Source organism: Diplotaxodon limnothrissa, linkage group LG12 (assembly GCF_057381915.1).
Source record: "Diplotaxodon limnothrissa isolate DT_005_m linkage group LG12, D_limnothrissa_male_GT1.1, whole genome shotgun sequence".
Taxonomy (NCBI): domain Eukaryota; kingdom Metazoa; phylum Chordata; class Actinopteri; order Cichliformes; family Cichlidae; genus Diplotaxodon; species Diplotaxodon limnothrissa.
Window position 1 is genome coordinate 25,377,263 of NC_140607.1, and position 21,441 is coordinate 25,398,703.

Consider the following 21,441-nt stretch of genomic DNA (forward strand, 5'->3'; position numbering starts at 1 on the left):
TGAACCCTTGCATAAACGATCACCGTGAGAGGACAAACAGCGGATAGAGCTGCATTAAACTATATTTATATATACATATTCACACACAGGGGCTTTGGGTAACCCTATAAGATGAGCAGGATTGCTGCAATCCTACGGCGTGGCTTCGGAGTAGTACGCGAGCACGTCGGGACCGATCATTTGGGGAACAAATATTACTTAATCCCAGAGCAGAAGACATGGACAGGTAAACTAACATGTGTGCTAACATTAGCATCTACAGCTTTAACTACTGTTTAACTACTGCTTCTTTCACTTTTAAATAGTTATTAATGCTAGTTCAGTGCCAATGCATGTGACATGTCTTCTTTCTCTGTATTGAGTTTTTCATATGCACGTTAGCCTTGTAGTGTCATAAGATTGCCACTAGATGGCGTATTAGTCTTAATAACAACATTGTCGTATTGGATGGAAGATTTAATGCATATAGTGAAGGAGGACCTGCACAAAGATGTGTTGACAGTGGAGGATAGTTACGGATTGGGTGAGATGCAGGCAGATGATTCGCTGTGATGACCCCTGAAGAGAGCAGCTGAAAGAAGCAGAAGAAAAAGAAGACGTCCATGCTGCAGTAACTGCATTTAAGGTTTTTTGGCAGTGAAGTTTTCTGTGATGAGGTTTAAATACCTGGATTAGTTTAAATACCTGCGGTCAACCATGCAAAGCAATGGACAGTGGACAAGACAGGTGAAGAAGGGAATGCAGGCAGGGTGGAGTGGGTGCAGGCACCTGTCAAGGGTTGATTTGTGATAGAAGGATAGCAGCAAGCGTGAAAGGAAAGGTTTACAAGATGGTGTAGTGAGATCTCATTTGAGGGGTGGTGTGACAGAGGAGATTACTAGGCAAAGAGTGAAATGGAGGTGACCCCTGAAGGGAGCGGCCGAAAGAAGACATAAAAGAAGACGAGGCAGACAGTGCAGTGAGGTTTTTGGCTGTTCCACTGATGCAGATGAAATTGTTACTCAACTCTGTGGTGAGGATTTATAAGGTCATATATCCCTTCTGAGACGTGGCAGTTCTACGGTATGTAATGCTCAAGCCAAGCAGTAGAACTGTGTCAGGCCTGTGGGATGCCAGTGGTGTCCTTCACACCCTCTCTGACTGACTTAAAAGGGCAACAACATGCCTTGCAGGTCACAGAGCAGGACCTTTGTCTCCCTTGGACTGATATTGCTTAGAAAACATCAGAGACATCTGGCTTATTGATTCCAAAGGATTTTTCCAGAATCACTGCATGTGAGCAGGATTTGCTCTCCTACACAAGCTTGTGTTTGTCTCCCTCTCTTGGTCCCACATTTTACAGGCTAGATAAAGTTTTTCTTTCACTTGCAGCGGGTGAATAGTCATTACACACCGAGGTGCTGTAAAAACAAAACAAAAAACCCCGAACTGCTTGTTTGTCTGCGTTTTTTTGGTTTGCTGAAGAGGAGCGAATACCTGGCAGGTTGCAAGCCTGCTTTCTTTTTTGACTGAACTTGACTTTGTGCTTCACCTTTTCTCAGCAGTTTGCGGGGAAACCTGCACCCACCTTGTATTTATAATTCATTACAAGGCCGCTTCTCTACCCCTGGCTGTCAGACTATTCAAATGAGACATCACAGCAGCCCATTTTTTGGCACGCTACAGGAAAAAGTGTTCACTGTCCCATCACAATGACTGACAGAGTAGAGAGGCTAGTTGGCTTATAGGAAAACTGGTACCTAGCAGACACCATCATGACTGTCAGACAGGCACGTATACAGTCTCATATATACATTCATAATAAACATAAAGGAATATATGGCAGACACATTTGCTTCCTTTTATTTCTGGCACTCAGCCTGTCCAGCCTTGTGGAACTAAAGCAGATACATTATTCAGTCCATATGTCTCGCTAAAGCGAGCTCTTTTTGATCTTAAACTGATAGGCCAAGAAGGGGCTTTAGGTTCTTTAGGCATGGACCGCAGGGCTTTCCACTGCAGCACATGAGTAGCAGTCGATGCAGGTGAGGCGGTCATCCTCCGGCATTATCTTCACTTCATTTTGTTCACCCCTAGTGCTCCTTCCATCCACCTCTACCTTTATCCATGCTTTCCTGGTTCCATTTTCTACCTCTCTCTCAGTCTGTTATCTTTAGAAATCTGGGGCATAAGCAATCCTGACAGCCAGGGGTGGTCTTTTTTGTGTGCATCTGTCCTATCTGATTTCAACAACTTCTTCTTAGGTTGCCCTTCTTATTTGCGTTCACGTAGCCCTTCCTTCCCTCGCCCCTCCCTTTCATCGCTGCCACTGGATTTTTCCTCCTTTGAAGTATTTCCAGTGAAGATTTCTATTCAAAACACTGGAGTATTTCAGCAGTGAGGAGGGCTAGACCCAGCAGAGAGCTTTCTAACCCCTTCTCCTCAGATGCTGCTCTTCATCAAAATGAAAGAGCCTGGGTCTGAAGCACTTGCCTTGAGAGAGAAAGAGCGAGAGTCTCTGTCTTTATAAAAAAGGTTGGGCTATAAAGGCCTACCGTGTGCTGCTGCTTCATAGAAAGAAATGCGCTATAGGCTGTGGAGGCCCAGCGATTGTTGTCTGTGGCAGAGCTACTAGAGAGCCACTGGCAATCTGGCCATTGGTCTTAGAAGGTCTTTGCTTCGGTGTTGTCTCCACAGAGCTAAATAGAGAATCTATATTCTTTCTTTCTGTGTGCATCTCTCCCCCGGGCCCGGCTCTTCCTCACGCTGCATGGGGCTCCATGTCATGCTGCCCAGATGAAAGCAAAGCATTCTGTGGATGGGCTCATTTGTCTTCGGCAGTGGGCCTGCAGCTTTGACGCCTGCCTTCCCTCCCTTTATTTAGTAAGAGAGGCGCACTGACATTATCGGCCGCTGCAGGCACATTTGAAAATAATTGCCTGTATGATTGCTATTTTTCTTACCTCTTTGAGGAGGTGTAGCCTTTGTCTTGGAATCAATGGCTGCTCAATACTGGACAGGGGAAAGGCAGTTTCCTTTCATGTCTCAGTGAAAAGGATGTATTTTTAGCGCTATTCATTTTCGCAGTGTGTGCCATGCAGTTTTAATCTATTGGTCCTCTACGCTGCACGGAGAATGGAAGAGATTCAGAGGTGCACCACGCTGTTGCAGAGAAAAGATGCATTGACTTGTCGTCCTATCACTATCCCTCTTTCTTTGTCTATTATTTATTTGATTCCCCAGCTCTGTTCTATGAAGTGAAAAACTGAAAAGGCCTCAGTTCTGCTATTTCAGGATGGGCGACTCTGGGGACCGAGGGAGGAGGTGTGCGCTTTTTGCACTGGCGTACGCGTATTTGATTGTGTGTGGATGTCTTTAAGTGAAATGACAGCTACACACTTTGTGTACTATCAGCTTTGTATTTAAAAAAAAAAAAAAAGGAAGAAGAAGAAGATCTGCCATTGTGTGTTTTCTCTCCACTTTATGCCCTAACACACTTAAGACAACAACAGATGGCTGTGTGTCATCAGAGCGTTGATTCAAGCCGCATATTTCCACAGAAAGGAGTCACAGCGGAGAGCGACGAGGGTCCAAATGGCTGTTTATTCTGCCACGACTCATCCCCAGGGTGTGATGAAGGAAGGTCTACCCTAGAGTAGGACACCAAGTCGGCGTTTGCCACAGTGCAGCTACGTCCAGAGACGCCACAGTAAATCACGCTAATTGATGAGCAGCTTTGCAATGCTTGCAGTTTAAATGAAGGTTGTTTAATCATTATAGGCTTTAGCTCATCTTGGTGTATACTGGCAGGGTCCTTCTAGGCATTTTAATGTCTCTAAAAATGGCTGCCAAGTGTGTATTTGTATGTGTATCTGGTTGTACATCATGGAGTGGCTTAACTACTTCATTAAAAAGGCATTTGAAAGGATAGAGGCTGAAAATGAGAGATGGGAACATTTATTTTCTATGGCGGAACATTTCAAGTGGGCCTCCATCCAATATTAGGGGTTTAAGTGGCATTTCGCAGGTCCATTAACCACTGCCTATCTGCAGTAGGACTGTATCTGTAATACATTAAGTCTGAATGTCAGTTGCATTGTTTTCACATCTTCCAAACGGACATCTTGCCAACAGAAGAAAGACAGCAAAATGGATTTAAAGAAATGTTGCCAGATGACCCAGATGTGATTCACATCCAGCACGGTCACAGCTCTGCGCGGTAAGATAGCCAGCGAGGTGTTTTGACACCTCGGGGGTCTTTGTCGGTCAGAAACTCAACCAAGAAGGCTGACAGACAGGCCAGCGCACGAGCAGCCTGCCACTGCTCATTCAATTCAGAATATTTTAATAAAGCAGACAGGCAGAGAGAAATAAGGTGAGGAGTATGGGAGAAAAGATAAGGGCGAGGGAGACTCGCGGAGGGTGGAGAAGAAGGTGGGTAACGGGAAAGTGAGTGACAAAGAACAAAGGGAAAGCTGACATATGGGGTGAAATTATAGAGTGTGGGGAGAATGGAGAGAGTAAAAGTGAAAGAAGGGTATCCTGACAGAAAGAGGGTGAAATGAGTGGGTGGAACAGGCGGGCAGATAGAGGGGGAGAGAGGGGAGGTGGGGATAGGTTAACGCGGAGAAACAGTGGGGGGACTCAAGGTGCAATGGAGGGAAAAGGAAGAGGGCTGGATGGGAGTGATGCGGGTGAATAGAAAGGGGTGGACAGCTTGGTGTATGGACATCACACAGATGGGCCTCTTAGGAGCCGCTGAGGTAGCAAGGGGCTCCATGCCGCTCCACAGCCTTACAAAGGACGCTGACTTCCTGGCTCACTACATTCCTTTTTTATAACCACTGGGCAGGAAGGAAACTTGAATTTGGGTGGTCTTGGGCAGACAGGGCCACGGTATCTCCACTAGCCTTAAGCTTTTAGTTAAAAGTAAAAACACAGGGGAAATCCAAGTATTCCTCTTAAAGCGCTACTACTTCGATATGAGTTGTTCTCCCCTGTTCCTGCAGTGAGGCGCTCCAAGCCTCAGCGGGATCGACGGCAACAGGGACAAACAGAACGAGGGCTGAATGGAACTGAAAGCAGCGGCAGGAAGCCTACTTTAGACCTAAGCTCCTCCTCCCAGCTGAACTGATGCAAAACAGCAACTGGCCTTTTCCCTCTAAACCGCATCCTGCATCACTTGGCTCTGGGCTAATGGGTAACCATGGTTACAGGCCTCACACATCCCCCCCATCTTTTTTTCCCAGGGAAAGAAATTGGAGTGAGGGAGTTGTGGGGGCTGTCCATATTGTTACCTGCTTGCCCTTGTATCCCTGAAGCTTATCGGATCACTCCATCTTCATAAAGCTGTCCATTACGATGCACGTACTGGTCCCCCATTCCTCTCCAGTAGCACGGAGAGGAATAAACGAAGCTCAAATACTGCTCGCTGCTTCAGGGTGGCTTTTTTTGTTTCTGCACTGAACCAGGCCTAAAAATCTCTGGTTTGCCTCCCACAAGCACAAGGAGTGGAAGGAGAAAAAACAAAAAAAACAAGCCTCTTTCTGCTGAGATGTTGTTGCAGTTTTTTTTAAAGTCTGCAGTTTTTTTAAAGTCTGCATTACAATTCAGACCCACAAAGCTGGGGTCAGATGCAGAGAGCTCATTCAGCTGCATCCTGTCTACGTTAAAGGACTCTCATTACCCGGATGTTGCAAATCGAAGTGCGTTCCCTTGACATCCGCGTCTGTAATGAAAAACGGAGTGCGGGAGAAAAGTGTGCAGTGGAGGCGACAGCGCAAGATGCCTGGAATGACATTGTGGAGGTGAAAAACCTCTCAGGTCGCCCTCAGCGGTACTCACCTGGGAGCTGATGTGTGAAGTTGGGTGTGTGCGTGTGTGTGTGTGTTGAAGCAGGTGATGGAGTTTAGCGGGGTGTGTTCGGGGTTCAAAGAGCAGCCCTCGGAGCGCATCATGTCTTATTTTAACGAGTGGGAAGGATTGAAGTGTGGCTGCCACAGCAACCCCCCTCTGTCACCTCCCTTCCTTCTTTCCTTCCTTCCTTTTCCTCTCCCATCCCTCCCCCACAGGTTCCACAGCTAGGCTCACAGATGAGTCGCGTTCAGACAGGTGAGATGGCTCATGAATATTTATGCAGTGGGATTTCATTCCTGTTGCCGGTGGCCCCTCCCCTTCTCCAACGCAGCACTGCGTTTGTCCTTCACAGTAAGAGGCAGCGTCCTCGCTCCTGTCCCTCAGGTTAATCTGCCTGCTCTCCAGCCAGTTGTGCGTACGCGCGCGCGTCCGTGGTTGTGCGCATTTGACTGGTAAGTAGGTTTCCCCTAGTGAGTGATGAGAAGGCAGACCTGTCACAAGGGGGCCCACCGAGATGGAGAGCTCCCAACACCCTTCATACCTCACTTTCTCTCTCCCACCGCTCTCTTGCTCTCTCTAAAGGTGGGGGAGTAGGTGTGTGCAAGGCTGAAGTGCAAAGCAGAAAGATGGCTTACACCTGGTCTGATGACTGTATGTGTCAGGAATCCTAAAGTCTGTAGACTCCAGTAAAGCTCACACTAACGATATATAACTGAGATATTTTAGGTACAAACGCAGACGAATATGAATGATATGAAAAGGGATGATTTGTAAATATAGTCATTTTTATTGTTGTTGGCAGTTTGGTTATGATACATTAATTAAAAAGTAAGGCTGTATGCACTAATTGTAGTTCTAATACTGCGTTCTTATATCAGCTGTTGTAGAACTATGACTATGGCCCGTGTCTCTGTGTTTGTGCATGTTTCATTTCATAGCCGTACAAGAACAGCGATTACCTACAGAGGGAGATTCACCATATCAGACTGACACACCTCCACCCAACACGTATGTGATGGGAGGATCGGTCGTGTTTCATAAATATATGTACATACTGTATTTGTTATTTAAATGCGGGGATAAAGGCTGTGGTGGAAGGGCTGCAAAAAGCAGCAAGACAAGAGGACAGCCATGTTGGAGTGTGACGGAGAGTAAAGGGGGAGGATGCAACCCAGTGAAGAGCGATGGAGACAGAGAGAGACAAAGTGGGTGCCTCTCTTTATGCTTATTAGCCAGGCATTAGCTGCAGCTAAGCACATTGCTTGTGGGGACTGTAATATAATTGTACCATTTTTGTCTGCTGCCACCCACACCCGATGCAAATATGGATATGATCTGTTCATAATTAGCATACCTGTTAAATGCATTTGTCAGTATTGCCCGGAGAGCACAGCATTTTTGCTTGCTGGCAGTTGTTTTTGTGTGTGTGTGTGTGGGGGGGGGTTCGAGGAAAGTATTTCTCAGAAGACATTTTAAGGCATGAATGTAAATAAGTGACAATGTTTTTTTGCACATTGCCGGGCCTATTTTGCAGTTTTGGGGTGTTTAAAGTATGCAGTGTTTTGTCAGACCTGGATACCACTAAAATAAGGCTGCAAAACTGGAGCCTGTGGGGCCCTATAGTGACAATCTAGTGGGAACCAAGGCAGAACCAACGCAATAGTAGCCTAATTAGATGACCTGATTACTATATAGGCTAGATAAAGTATGGAAAGGAATCATCCTCATAAGAAGTAATTACAGAAGGGAACATGGATGAAAAATGCTTTTGTCTTCCCCAAAACGAACTTGAGCGGGACAAATACATTTCAGTGACACAAGTGAAGCAAAAACACAGTCGACACTTTCTTCTTCTTCTTCTCTTTTTTTATTTCCAGGATGTCATCATTTATCCATCCCAGTGCCATAGCTATCTGTTATGGCTGAAGTAAACATTAAGGCCATCAGTCTGCAGTGTGCATGGAGGTGGTTGCCTCCATTTGTCCATGTCCAGTCAGCTGCGGAGAAACTGTGATGGATTCCTGACAGATTGTCTGTGTTTTGGAGCGTGTTGTTTTTCCTTGCCCATCCATTTCTCTCCTTCTAGCCATGTTTGCCATGCATCATCACTCTCCCTCCTTCCACCTCCTCTTTCTTTTGCCTCATCATTTCTCAGAGGGATGGAAGCGATAGGATAGACACCCGGCTACCTGTGAGGAGAAACTATGGAAACACAGCGCTTGTTATTAGTGAACACTGTGTGACGCTCTGTAGCACCACCCAAAGACATACACAACTGGGTCTTTTTTTCTTTTTTTTTTAAATTCTCTTGCTCTCTCTCTCTCTCTTATTCTGCCTATATCACTCTCCGTTGCTCCTGCCACCATCTCCGTGTCATTGTGTGCCAGCCCGACTTGTCTAATCAGCAGATTTGTCCAAAATAATTGGCGGTGGCCTTGCTGCTAGCGAGCGTTGTGCTGTATACAGATAGGGAAAGGAGCACTTAATATTCCACGCAGCTCGTGCCTCTCCTGTTCTCTGTCATATCTGACCTCTTTTGTCTCCCGCTCGGCTTGATGTTGATTTTGGAGGGCATTGTTAGCCGGAGAGCTGTGATTGGAAGAGGTTGTCAGTGAGGAGGGCTGTGGTTGGTTGGTTTAAAGGAAGGCTGATTTGCATAAAGGCTTAGCCCAGATTTAGAGCCACTCAGCAAGATCTGAGGAGAAGGGCCCGAGGGCCGCGAGGTAATCATCCATGGCCTGTCACGGCGCTGTCATCCCTCTGCGTATTTGTGTGTCTGTCTGTATCTGTGCGTCTGCGTGAGCAGGAGACTGAGAGCATTGTGTCTGCGCTTTGTGTTTGTCCTGTTTCGCGTTTTGTATGCATCGTTGTTGGGCGTCTCTATCTCACTCTTGTTTCCTCATGCTGTCTTTTTTTTTTTTTCTTTGCTTTTGTTTTTTTTTCCAGGAAGGATTGTCCGTGCCAAGCGGATAGTAGAAGCAGCCAATGCTAAAGAATATGAATATATGGAAGGCAGCATTCCGATGGAGTGGGACGGTAAGTCTGGGCAGTAGCATCACTGTTACATATTTTAACTATCACTAACATGGATAAATGGCAGTGTTTACAAAAAGAGCTATCCGGGAGAGTTTATTTAAAAGGAAAAAAAAGTGCTGCACAAATAAACTGGAGTGACATATTCATGGTTGCATCTTTTGGGGCCTCAGCTAATCCACTGATTTGTTTTTTTCTTTTCCCCCAAACTGCAAGATGGAGTTGGGGGGCGGGGTTGTGAAAAGGGTATTCATGAGTTTATCAAAGATGCCTTCTGCTAGTGTTATACAACCGTACCATAAAATAGTGTTTCAAATTTCTTACAACTGGATACAAACTGTTCCCTCTGTCTCAGACTGGCTTTATCCACCTTAAACCCCTCATCCTGCTTCGCCCCATCCCTCATGCATTTTCATCAGGATGCAAATAAGAAAGGGATAAAAGAGGCCCAGAATCCCCGTGCTAGCTGGAGGAAGAGTTACAAAATCTCTCTCGCTCTTTCTTGCTGGCTCCCTTTACCCTTCTGTGCTGTGCAGCCAGCTCAGCCAAAATAGAGCTTCTTAAAAAGAAGAAGTGTGTGGGGGGGGACAGACAGACACAGTTCTGCTCGGGAGGAAGAAGAAGGACAGAGGTATTGATGAAGAATGACAGAGTGTGTGCTTTCAAATTCAAAGATCAGAGCAGATCCCCTCTTTCCCCTCTGAGATGCAGAGCCCGATGGCCCTGTTCTGCCTACACTAAAGCAGTATTAGTGTTTTGAGTTTGCCATGTGTATAACTCTGGATGTTTTCCCTATAGAGTGCTAAGTAAAATGAAACAAAACAAACCAAAAAAAAAACCCGCATACAGTCCCCGAGCTAGTTTGGTTACCCGGTAGTTACGCTGAGCTACTGAAGTGCCCCCGAAACTCTGTGATGCTATAGTTGCAGCTTTTAAATATGACTGCAGGTTGTGTTTGTGCAGCATATGTTTGTGTGGGTGTTCTCACTCGTCTTATTTCTGCTCTCTCCTCCTCCTGCTTCTCCTCCAGCTTGGATCCGAGGCAGACGGAAGGAGCCCCCCTCCATCGAGGTACGTCTCCACCCAGCCTCCCCACTGTGCTGATGGTTGGACTCTGGGGGACTGGTTACAAGGGAGGGAAAGAAGCAAAGATGGGAAGGAGAAAGGCTTTGATTTGTTTTATCTTACAGTCTCGAACTGAATCCGGGAACTTTGGGGGACAGGTGTTAAAATAAACAGCAGCTGAAGTGCATTGATGGTGAGGCTGAGAGCAAAATCAGCCTCTGAACAAGGGGCTCACTGACACCATGTCCTAGTTTACTTTCTTTCTCCTTTTTTTCCAGCAGAAGCCTGCATCTCGCCTTTTTTGTGTTTTATTTCTGGCAGCCTGTGATATGGGAATGGTGAAGGAGTGCAGTTTTTCCCCCTTGTGTACCTCTCACTGGGTTTATTGCTCTTTAAATGTGAGAATGCTGGAAATTATTTGGCCTGTGAAATGTAGGTCTATAGGAAATCCCTTGGAAGGCCAATACCCAGGCACTCTTTCTATCTCTCTGTCCACTCTGCCTGCCAGTAGCCAATGCCATCCCCTGCCTCTACTGCCAGAACATTCTCTTCCAATTTTCTGCCTCGCGTCTGCCCAATAGCTGCCATCGACAGCTGGACAGTGTTGATGTGGCCAAGGCTTCACTCCCCGCACATTACCCTACCCCTTGTCACGCTCCCTCTTTTCCCGGTCCAAGCCGACATAAATTGATTGGATTAAATCCTGTCATTAACAGGCTGGAAAAGCAGCTCAGTATGTTTGTCTCCCTCCCCAAAGCAGGGCTTTTTGGCCACAGCTCTCCCCTCTCTTTTCCAGTCCTTCATTTCAGCCAGCACACAACAGCATTATGCCCATTCCTCCCTTCCTTTCTGGCTCCTTGAGCTAGGGCGAGGCTAACATCACTGGACACTAACAGTGGCTCAAGTGGGTAACTATTCCACCAGTGGACTGTGACCAGTTTATAACTGTTTCCATGGAGTGGTTTATATTGCGAATGTCTCCTGTCATGTTAGCTTACCGATGTGTTCCAAGTACTACATTTTTAACCAGGTTTTATTGGACCAATCCAGGTTAACTGAACACGTTTGTTATTCTTCTGTTGAATGCCCTACTTCATACTGGACACGTGCACACATTTGTTCCTGGAAGCTTCCCAGTGCAGCTTAATTTCTCCTTTAACTTTGACTGGTGAGCAGCTGACGCTCTAAGACGAAACAGAGATAGTCGATTAAGGAGTGGAAATGATCACCGCTTGAGTTTTGCAGGAGAGTTTGTAGTTTCCAGCAAGTAGGACATACTCAGATTTTCCTATCTTCACGAAACTGCCAGCTCAAGATTTCCAACACCACAATCAGATAATGTCCAGCTGGGTGGGTGATGCAAATGGATAGAGTGTCAGAGATGTTGCGTGCCCTCGTGATCTCAGGAGCTCATTGTAACTTATTGTTAAGAGGTTCCAAAGAGTGCAGTGTTATACATTCACAAAGCAGAAGTGGTCTATTTTTAATCTTCTCTTTCTCTGTTGAGTTTCACTGAGCTGAAACCTGCAGAAAACACTGCTAGTCAGCTAGTCCTGAAAATGTTGACTGAAGTTAATCTATTTCCTTTGTTAAAGCCAGCTTTCCTCTGATTGGTTGCTGCTTGCAAACAAGTAAACGTTAAAAGTGTTTGGGGCTTCTGGGGCTTAAAGAGAGAGCTGTTTGCCTAAACTCACTGCATCCAGGATACCTGCTCTCGCTGACATCATAGAGAGCTGAGAATTAAAAAAAACTGTAAGAAACAGAGACATAAGTGCAGTCTGAAGTCTGAGCTTGACCCCCAGACTTCAGACTGCTTATCCATATACAAAACCTGGAGCCTCAGCCTCTCTAAAAGCATAATAGGGTAAATTATTATATAATAAATGAATAAGCTTATGACATTTATCTGAGTCCTGGTCAGGGGAATTATTGCTTCTAATTATTATTGTTATAGTCTATATCTAGAAACCACTGATACAAGTATTATTTGAATTATTATTATTATTATTAGTCAGAAATATCCTCATGGGATTTCCATTATTCTGTGACATTTAAAATGGTGTTCAGCTGCACTGTGTGCAGTATTGAAAATGTCTTAGAATTTGACGATGGCTGCAGAAACCCTGAGTATCCACGTATGTTTGTGCATTTTATAGGAGCTGCTGAAGAACGAATCCAACAGGGAGCAGATAAAAACAAAAGCCAAGGAGGTGGAGGAGAAAGATCGGGCTCTGCTGGCTAAAGAGTACAAGGAGGGTCTGGTGGCGACTCCAGCAAGGACTGTGGCCAAGGGCCACGCAGCTGCCACCAGCTTCGACAAGCAAGAATTCAACGAGGAACCAACCAGCACTGCAAACACGTTCCAGCCTGGCTCCTGGATGCCCACTTCCAAGAAAGACTAATCCAATCAACAAAAAGGGGCCCTACAATAAAATTACTTGAGATTTAATATTGGAAATTCCTTCCAGTACAATGTCGTCAACGTCCCCATAAATTTTGGGTGTTTACGTTACCAGGAAAGTGAAATAAGTATAATTATTAAATGTGGTTACATTAAATGAACTGTTGTCTCTTTGTTACAGAATATTGATTTGAAGATCACAAATAATAATAATAATGTTGCAGTTTATGGATTTAAAGACATTCTTCTCTCACTTATGTTGACAGTATATGTTGGGCAGACACGGTTCTGTGTAAAGTCTTGAGCTACTCCTGATTTCTTTATTTTGCTGGGAAACTGGGAAATAGATGCAGCAATTTATCTGAAATGTGCAAACCTATAAAAATACAGTAAACTAGGCAAAAAAGTCGATATTTGGTATTTCTGCCTTTATTCTTCAGAACAGCCTGAACTCTTTTAGGCAGGTTTTCCTTGTAATTTCTACAGGAATACTTCTTGAAGGACATTTAAAGCTCTTCTTTGGATTTTGGCTGCTTTTTGCTCTGTTTTCTGTCCCGATGATCCCACCCTGCTTCAGTAATATTGAGGTTTGGGCTCTGGGGAGACCAATCCATGACTGATAGTGTTCCATTGTGTTTTTTCTATCCACGTATATTTTTTACTGCATTTGAAATGCATTTGGGATGATTTTCATGCTGAACAACGGTATTGCATGGAGGATCATAATCTGATGTTCGTAATTCCATCAGTTTTATTAAGATCTCCAACATCAGTGGTTGAAACGCAGCTCCAAACCATGACAGAGCCTGTGCTGTGTTTTGCAGATGGCTGTAGATGTTCACTGTTGTATCTCTCTCCTGACCTCCTCTGTACAATGCTCATGACGATTTAACCCAAAAATGTCAAATTTGCATTCATCACTGAATTTTCAGTCTAGTTCTTGTAGAATAACTCAGCCTTTTCTTCCTGTTTCTCTTTAAGCATAGATTCCTCACAGCCACCCTTCCACTGAGACCATTTATGATGAGACTTTTGCATCTGTGTCAGATCTTTGCTGCATTTTTTTCCCCCATTTCTTAAGGACATAACTTTCAGATACCGATCATCTTCGATAGATAGTTTTGTTTAAGGCTGTAACTTCTTCGTTTGTCCAGATTCTTTAAGGGCAAACTGCTCAGCATGCCAAAATATTCCTATTTGTCACCCTGTTGTTGCAAAAATACTATTTTACACCTCTACAAACCATGTTGTCTTTGGCAGTTTTCATAGATTCTACTACAGAAATGGTAATGATGTATTTTTGTGACAGGCTGCTAGTAATAAAGTGCCTAGAGGTACAATTTGAAATTGGTTTTTTTTTCTTTGTTATGTGTAGACACAACAGTGGTTCATCCCTAAAGTTATAGGAGTCTTTTAATGCTTGGATGATTCATTGTAAAGTTAGTGGTTAGTGGCTTACCAAATTTTTTAAAAATCCTCTGAAATGGTCAAAGATATACTTTTGCTCTTTTTATTGGATACTAAGTAGAGATGGACAGGAAATTGGGGAGAGAGAGAGGGGAAGACTGTTAGCTTAAAACAGTCTTCCTTCTCATGTCTGTCATTCTAAAAGCAGTCATGAGACATCAGTTCTCTGAACGCAGGGAAGTAAAACTAAGAAATAGAAAACAGTTACACTAAACTGCTTTGACTGCCTCTTTATAGGCTCACGAGTACTCAAAGCCAGTCGCCACCCATAAAAATACCAACCCCTGTGGACTTTTGAATGTTTTATTTTACAACACTGAATCAAAGCGAAGGTTCACTTTCTACTTATAAACAAAAATAAAAAATGTCTAATAAAATGAGCAAAGGTCTGCATCCAAATTAAAAGCATACAGTACATGAAACACGAGTTGTTTAATATGTAATCCTGGTTTACTATTTTTAAATTGATATTTAATAAAGGCACACCTGTTAAATATTACTTTTCACCTTCCTGTACCGCAGATCATGCTGATTTGTTTGATGCTTTTATATTTTAGAACTCCATAATCAACAATAAGACCTTGCACATACAGGAGTATTACCCTTAAATGCACTTGCTGTCACCTTACTGAACATTGCGAGCCTACTTTTTTGAATTTGTGGTAGTGTATTTTATTACCAGCCCTCTGATTCAGTGTTTATGGGTAAATAAGTACACAGCATAATATTAAATCCAAAAAAAGGAAGCTTTCTTACCAACCATGAAAATTTTATTGATCATAAAGTAATCATTTGGATAGCTTGCAAGTTATCAAGCTTAAAAAGTTCCATTATTCTCATTATGTCATCATTTCAGCAAAACGGGGATGCCAACAATGGAATGCAAGGTGTTGCAACAGCTGCACGATATAACAGCAGGTCACTGTATAAAAACGTTATACAGATGACTACTGTGCTGTTGCTGACCAAAGTCCCACTGAGACAAGCTTCCTCAGGGCAGTACTGTCCATCAGCACTGTTAAGTCTGTGGGGCCAGCGTCCCTCCTCCTACCCTGGACATGAGGCATAGTGGCCCTGTGCTGAGAGTAGGTCTGGGAGAAGGAAGGGCACCGTGTCATTGTTTAGAAAAGGAGGCCTGCGAGCGTGATGGTTTGCTCGTCCTTTGCAATGCCCCTATCCTAGCCCTCGCCAGCTCAGTCTTTCTTGGTCCTCTTGGCTTTGGCTATGTTTTCCTGACGTTTCTGCTTCTTCTTCTGTTCGCGGTCACGTGCCTCGATCATCTTGGCCAGCTTCCAGGACAGCAGAGCGCTGGCAATGAAGAGAGGGGTGAGAGCCAGTATGATAGTTGTGAGAAAACCATAGGGGTCTTTGGCAGCCCACTCCACCACATACTCTGCCCATGCTTGCACGTCGATCATCCTGTTCAGGAACGATGAGGCTCAGACCTGAGAAAGATGGCCACGAGAGAAAGCTGTGAATATGTGCGACATGTCATACTCAAAACATTACAATCAACTCTCAAATCAACACAGATATCATTTCATTTTTCTGAAAGGTAAGATTAACCAATTGTTGTATTAACTAGTAAATACACTGATCAAGGATACCATTATGACCACTAGCAGGTAAAGTGAATAAAACTGATTACATCTTCATCATGGCACGTGTTGTTGGTCGTGATACATTAGGGAATAAATGAACATCGTCTCCTCGTGGTCGATGTGTTAGTAGTAGGTAAAATGGGCGGGTGTTAGGATTTGAGCGAGTTCTTTTTCCAAGGGCCAAACTGTGACAGCTAGACGACCGGGTCAGTTCATCTCCAAAACTGCAGCTCTTGTGAGGAGTTCCTGGTCTGCATTGGTCAGTATCTATCAAAAGTGGTTCAAGGAAGGAACGGTGGTGAACCAGTGGTCGGGAATGTTCTGCTGGGAAACATTGGGTGGATGTTACTTTGGCACCTACCTAAGCATTGTTGCAGACCATGCACACTATTTCATGGTAATGTTATTCTCTGACAGCTGTGGCCTCTTTCAGCAGGATAATGTGCAGTGCCACAAAGCAAAAATGCTGCTTGAAAAATGTAATGAGGAGCACACCAACGAGTTTGAGGTGTTGACTTGGCCTGTGGATTCTCCAGATCTCAGTCCAATCGACCATCTGTTGGATGTGCTGGACAAACAAGTCCAATCCATGCCCCACCTCGCAATTTACGGGACCTAAAAGATCTGTTGTTAACATCTTAATGCCAGATACCACAGCACAGGGGTCTCAACAGGTCAGGACTGTTTTGGCAACAAAAGGGTGCTCAACACAATATTAGGTGGTCATAATGTTATGTCTGATCAGTGTATATCACCTAACAATGTGAGGTACTTTTTAAAATTGTAGCAAGAAAAAAAATCTAGAACTGAATAAATGGAGAGAAACCTGGGAGGTGTTCAAGCAGCAACTGCATTATAACACAAAAACATGTCTCACTCTCCTGTCATATACCAAACACAACCTCCCAGCATCCACCTGCAGGCTCCCAGAGGATGTGTACACACCACACATATTTGCAGGGAGTGATAAGTCTTACCGGATACGACAGCAAGACATTAATGAGTTAAGTAAAGACATTTAAACAGAAATAAAGAGATCCAATGCTGGTGAGACAAATGCAAGTTCTAGAATTAAATATTTCTAACACACTGATAAGGAGGAAAGTCTAATTCTGTTACTTTAGCAATCCTAAGCTTGATATCAGATCAAACTGGAACCATACAGTCTCATGGACCATACAGTCGCTGATCCTCACAAGCATGTCCGATCTTGGTGGAAGAACACCTCACTTACACATTTGTTTAACATAATATTGCCAAAACATCTGAAAGATCCATCTGGACACTGTTGAACTGCTGTCCTCAGATGTTTAAGTACATTTAAAACAAGAACAAACATGTAGAAAAAAGCTTTTACCCAAAAGCTACAACAGCACTAAACACTGCTGAAACCGAACCTTGTAAGATAATTGTTTTGCATGTGTGATATGTGTGTTTTACCTTCTTTTTTATGATTACTTTTAGAAATTTCTGTGTGTATTTATAGACTTTTTTTTTTATAAATAATTACAATGGGAATACTTTCAAGTCTTTTTTCCCAGACCTTTGCACTGCACCCGATTTCGTTGTACATGTGCAATGACAACATTATTATTAGTTTAACTGCGGTCCTTTTACCCAAACACAGTCACTAACTTTGTCCAAGTGCCATGAATAAGAGGACAACAGAGGCGCACTTCTTTCATTGCACACGGACCAGCTGGGCTGTAGTTAGCCCCAAAGGATCATTCAGAGCAAGGAAGTATAGCGAAGTCTTTTTTTTATGTTTGATTACAGTTAAAAACGTCAAATGGACTTAGATGATCTGTTAGATAACTGAAGTTACCCCCAAAGACTTCCGTTCCCACAGTTTTCGTGTATCGTCCCTACGACAGTGAAAAGATTTAGGGCGCCATTCAACAGGAGTCATTTGTAAAGCGCTCCGACCAGCGGCACACAAGCAGCTAATGACCAACGACTAACTAACTAGCTAACCAACTAACCACAGTCTCTAGCTACAACCTTAAGACATCAAGTTATGCGAGCGATTTTAATGTGTATGCATATAGGAACAGATATGCATTTCTTAGACGCGGATGAAACATTTAGTTTCATTTCTACTGCCGCTAGCTAGCCCACCCGTGCATTAAGGCCTGACTTTTCGATACAAGAGCACTTACTCTCGGTTAAACAGTAAAACGACCGTCTAAATGAACGCAACAAACCGCCTAATTTATGTTTTCAAAACAGTTAGTCCTGATAAAACTCAGAGTGGCACAAAATACACCAACTTACCAAAAGGAACGGAGATTTGTGTTTGTATCCGCGATAAACTACCCAGCTCCTCCTTGTTCCGGGAAGTGGAACTGGTGTGGCAATGAGGCATTCAGGTGATATCGGCAAAATGTAAAAATAAGAAAAAAACATTGGTTTTTGTTTGTATTCATGAATTATTCTAAATGTGTAACACTTTTACTAATATTAGATGCCAAATATAAATAAATATCTAAATATAGATAAGATAAATACCCTTCTGTGTTACATTTGCAGACCGTCAATACCAAAAATGCACCGGTATAACTTATGTAGAACAAGCCAAATCGTTCAAATATAATTCAGAACGTAATTGTAATTCCAGCTTAATATGTTTTTTTTTATCTTTACTTAAAAGGGTATGAAATTGTCTGAAATTTGTAATTTTTTCTGTTTCCCCGCTAGAAGTTTTCGAAATTACACTTAATCAGTATTATTTGAATGCACCATGAGTTCTCGCTTGTGGTTGGACATGATGAGATTCCTTGGTTATTGGGATATGTAGTCCTCTGTACCATCAAGCTATAGGAATGACTCTAATATCTAAATATATTTAATACATTTATTTGCCAGTTGCTCTCAAGAAAATTAAGGAACATTTAGTTTAGATTACCTTATTTATACTCTAGTTGGAGGTTGCCTGTTATGTCCATCAGTATCAAATTGCTCAAAAGAAACACGGAAACGCAGCAGACTATGCAATAAAGACATATAGAACAATTTATAAACATATATATATATATATATAAATAAAGCTGAAATGTCTGATTGTGTGTGGAGCTGTTCTGTCTGGAGAATAAAGCAAATGATAACTGTGTTAAAATAAAATAGAATAAAAAGGCTTCATTGACCCTCTGAGAAAGATGACTAACATAACAAAGGAGGACCTGCTGGCTTTGTGAACTTCCTGTGGGGAAGTATTGAAACCAAATCAGGTTAGGCCACATCTGCTCCGTCCATACGGCATGGATCACTTTCAGAGCAGTTCAAAGGCCAGCCTTTTAGACTTACTCACAGAGCAATGAGAGGGGCAGCTGGGAACACATGCGGCAGGCAGACACATTGCAAACACACATTCTGGTATACCAGTGTAGTTTTGAGCCAACTTTTATAGACAATTTAGAAAAACATACCCCAACCTGGCAGCTTTTCTTTGTTACTTGCTTATAACAATTAACTTCTGTAGTGGCTGATCATACAGGAAAAACCAGGGGGCAACATGAGTATTCTACCCCTATAAAATTGGGGGGGCCCTTTCATGACACACAGACATGGAACTAGCATTATCAACAGACAGGGTGGGGGCCAGTAAAAATGAGTGTACCACAGTTTGTGGTTAACTGGCTACACTAATCCATGTGTCATAAGTGTTTCAAGAAAGAAACACACTAGGTCTGGCTCTCCTATGAGAATTTTCTAGCATTTCTTTTCCTTTTTTTGTTTGGCAGAATGATAGACTGAAATACAGGAAAGAGTAAAAAGAAGATAACGTGATGGCTATGAGAACTTTAAAAAAACACACAAAAGCCTAAAAGTTATACCTATAGCTATCTAGAACTACAGTTGTGGCCGGTGCTGTCTTGGTAATGTGAGGCTTTCAATGACTTCTTTGGACTGTATTTTTTTTCCCAGGGTGGAATAAAAAACAAGAACTGAGTGCATAAGTTTGAAATTATTTAGAATTGTTACTAATCCACACAGGGCCAAACCCCTTAATGGATTAATGCCATTAACATTTTGTGAAATGCCCCTCAACGCCTTCCACAGATGTTTCTGGTAGCTGTTAACAAGCTTCTGGTATAATTCTTTATGGATATCTCACAACTCTTCTTGGAAGAATTTGTAGAGGCCATTCCAGAGTTTGATTTATCTACTCCAAAACCAGTTTTGATTTATTTGGGATCATTGTCCTGTTGGAACACCCAATTCTATGCAAGTTTTAACTGTCCAGCTGGTGATTTGAGGTGAATTTCAAGAATTTGGAAGTTGCACTCCTTAATTACTCTACTCCACTTTGTGCAATGTACTAGTGTCACCTTCAGCATCCCCAGAACATGATGCTACCACCACCATGCTTGGGAGAGTGAATAGGTTTGAAAGCTTCACCTTTACTCTGCCAAACCTACCTTTTGTAATTGTGGCCTAATTGCTCAATCTTTATTTATTCTGACCATCAAACTTTTCTTCGGAAGGTATCTTGCTTTTTCATGTAGGCAGCTGCAAATTTCAGTCTATAGATTTTGGAACAGGGAGTTCTTTCTTTGTCAGTGCATTCGTGGTCCATGGTGATGTAAAACTGGCTTCACTTTGGGCAGTGATGCTGGTATTCCAGCAGTTTCCAGTTCATGGCAGGTTTGAGCCTCGGATGGTTCCTGGGTTGTTTCTGAACATCCTAACAAATTTCCTGCCATCTGAGGGTGGCGGTTTGGGTCTTTCCAGTCCTCGACAAAGTGTTGACATGTCTGAATAATTTGTGCTTATGTACAGTTGTTGGAATTGATGATCTTGGATCATCATTGGATCATCTGCAGTTGTTTAGAAATTCCCCTATGAGACCTTCCCAACTTGTTTAAATTAGATCTTCACTGAGGACCTTGGACTTTCCTATAGTTTTGAGTACTGCTGTGTCAAACAAATCCTTTTGATACAGACAAAGAAAGTCAATAGGGCTTGGAATCGTCAAGTTAAAAGGCACTGTAGAACCTTCAGAACCACTTATTAAAATATTGATGTGAGTGTATGAATATATTTGAACCTGTATGTTTACTTTGACCCTGTGTGGATTAGAGAAAACCCAAAACAAACTGAAACTTGAGCAAACAATTTTTGTCGTTTTGAAGTCTTCAAAGATTCATGCAGTGCAATCATTCCACCCTGGAAAAAAGAAAAGTTCAAAGAAATTGTTAAAAGCCCCAAATTACCACTACATCGGTGCCCAGGATAAAACTTCTACTTCGAACTAGAACTCTAAAAAACACTACCTTGATAGCATCATTGACCCGTATACCTGGTAGTATCTTAAGTTACCGCAACCAAACTTTTGGACTTATTTTCTCAGACTTTATGTATCCAAGCAACAATTATACTGATCTCCAAGTAAAAAATCAATAGAGTCGCCCCTTAAAATAAATAATATAGGCAAAAAGCTTGTCTTTCATGAGTGCATATGATTACTTGTCAATTGGCTGCACCATATAAGAGCTGATGTGACTACAGAGGACAGGCATGTCCACCTTCATATGTTCTTACCCTCTGCGGCCTGACAGCTGAAACCACTTTTGGACTAAAAAGCCGCAAAAACAACGATCAAGTTGTTATTGAAGAAGCTGGAGCCCGGGGTGGTAGCTGAGGCTCCAAAGGAAAAAAAAGTCAGTTTTCTTGCCCCCTTTTACCCCTGTGGGAAACTGCGAGGCCGCCCCTGGATTAAGTCCCCGCCTTTAAACTCAAATAAGAAGGAAACTTCAAAGGCCGTCGGCCGCCGGGGCTCCACCCTCGCGCTCCCGAAAAGCTTCACAAAGGATTTGCCGACGTTCGGGAATTCCGCCTCCAGTTCCTTTTATAGCGCCACTCGTGCGCTGGCAGCTCTCCAGGATCCCGCCCATCCGGTTACTTTGACAACACAAAGGACTTCACTGAACTCACAAGCTCCGCCCACTTTTCCAAATAAGGGCAGTCTCTCCATGTACGGCAAACAATCGGTGCGAGATTGCCCTTTTCTCTTCCTTATCCCGTTTATATGATCGGAGA

The 21,441-nt window shown here is 43.2% G+C and overlaps 2 protein-coding genes across 3 annotated transcripts; one reads left to right on the forward strand and one right to left on the reverse strand.

Moving 5' to 3' along the window:
• Positions 1-2: 2 nt before the first annotated feature.
• ndufaf2 (NADH:ubiquinone oxidoreductase complex assembly factor 2) lies at positions 3-12,704 on the forward strand. 2 transcript variants are annotated; one of them, XM_085368417.1, is made up of 4 exons: positions 3-226; positions 8,782-8,871; positions 9,899-9,939; positions 12,090-12,704. In XM_085368417.1, exons 1-4 carry the CDS (start codon positions 112-114, stop codon positions 12,333-12,335), a joined length of 492 nt encoding a protein of 163 aa, XP_085224543.1. In that variant the 5' UTR covers positions 3-111; the 3' UTR covers positions 12,336-12,704. The 2 variants fall into 2 exon arrangements, with proteins under 2 accessions (XP_085224543.1, XP_085224542.1); XM_085368416.1 differs by lacking the exon at positions 3-226 and adding an exon at positions 6,758-7,040.
• A 1,927-nt stretch (positions 12,705-14,631) lies between these two features.
• smim15 (small integral membrane protein 15) lies at positions 14,632-17,739 on the reverse strand. Its single transcript, XM_085368418.1, has 2 exons — positions 17,677-17,739; positions 14,632-15,246 (listed from the first exon to the last, which is right to left on the reverse strand). The coding sequence occupies exon 2, from the start codon at positions 15,217-15,219 to the stop codon at positions 14,995-14,997; it is 225 nt and encodes a 74-aa protein (XP_085224544.1). The 5' UTR covers positions 15,220-15,246; positions 17,677-17,739; the 3' UTR covers positions 14,632-14,994.
• Between the last annotated feature and the right edge of the window lie 3,702 nt (positions 17,740-21,441).

Excerpts from the sequence above, each read along its gene's own strand:
- ndufaf2 (XM_085368416.1), top strand. The coding sequence starts at position 6,758 with ATGTTTCATTTCATAGCCGTACAAGAACAGCGATTACCTACAGAGGGA. Across the intron at positions 8,872-9,898 it reads CATTCCGATGGAGTGGGACG|CTTGGATCCGAGGCAGACGG; the intron begins GTAAGTCTGGGC and ends CTTCTCCTCCAG. Across the intron at positions 9,940-12,089 it reads AGGAGCCCCCCTCCATCGAG|GAGCTGCTGAAGAACGAATC; the intron begins GTACGTCTCCAC and ends TGCATTTTATAG.
- smim15 (XM_085368418.1), bottom strand. The coding sequence starts at position 15,219 with ATGATCGACGTGCAAGCATGGGCAGAGTATGTGGTGGAGTGGGCTGCC.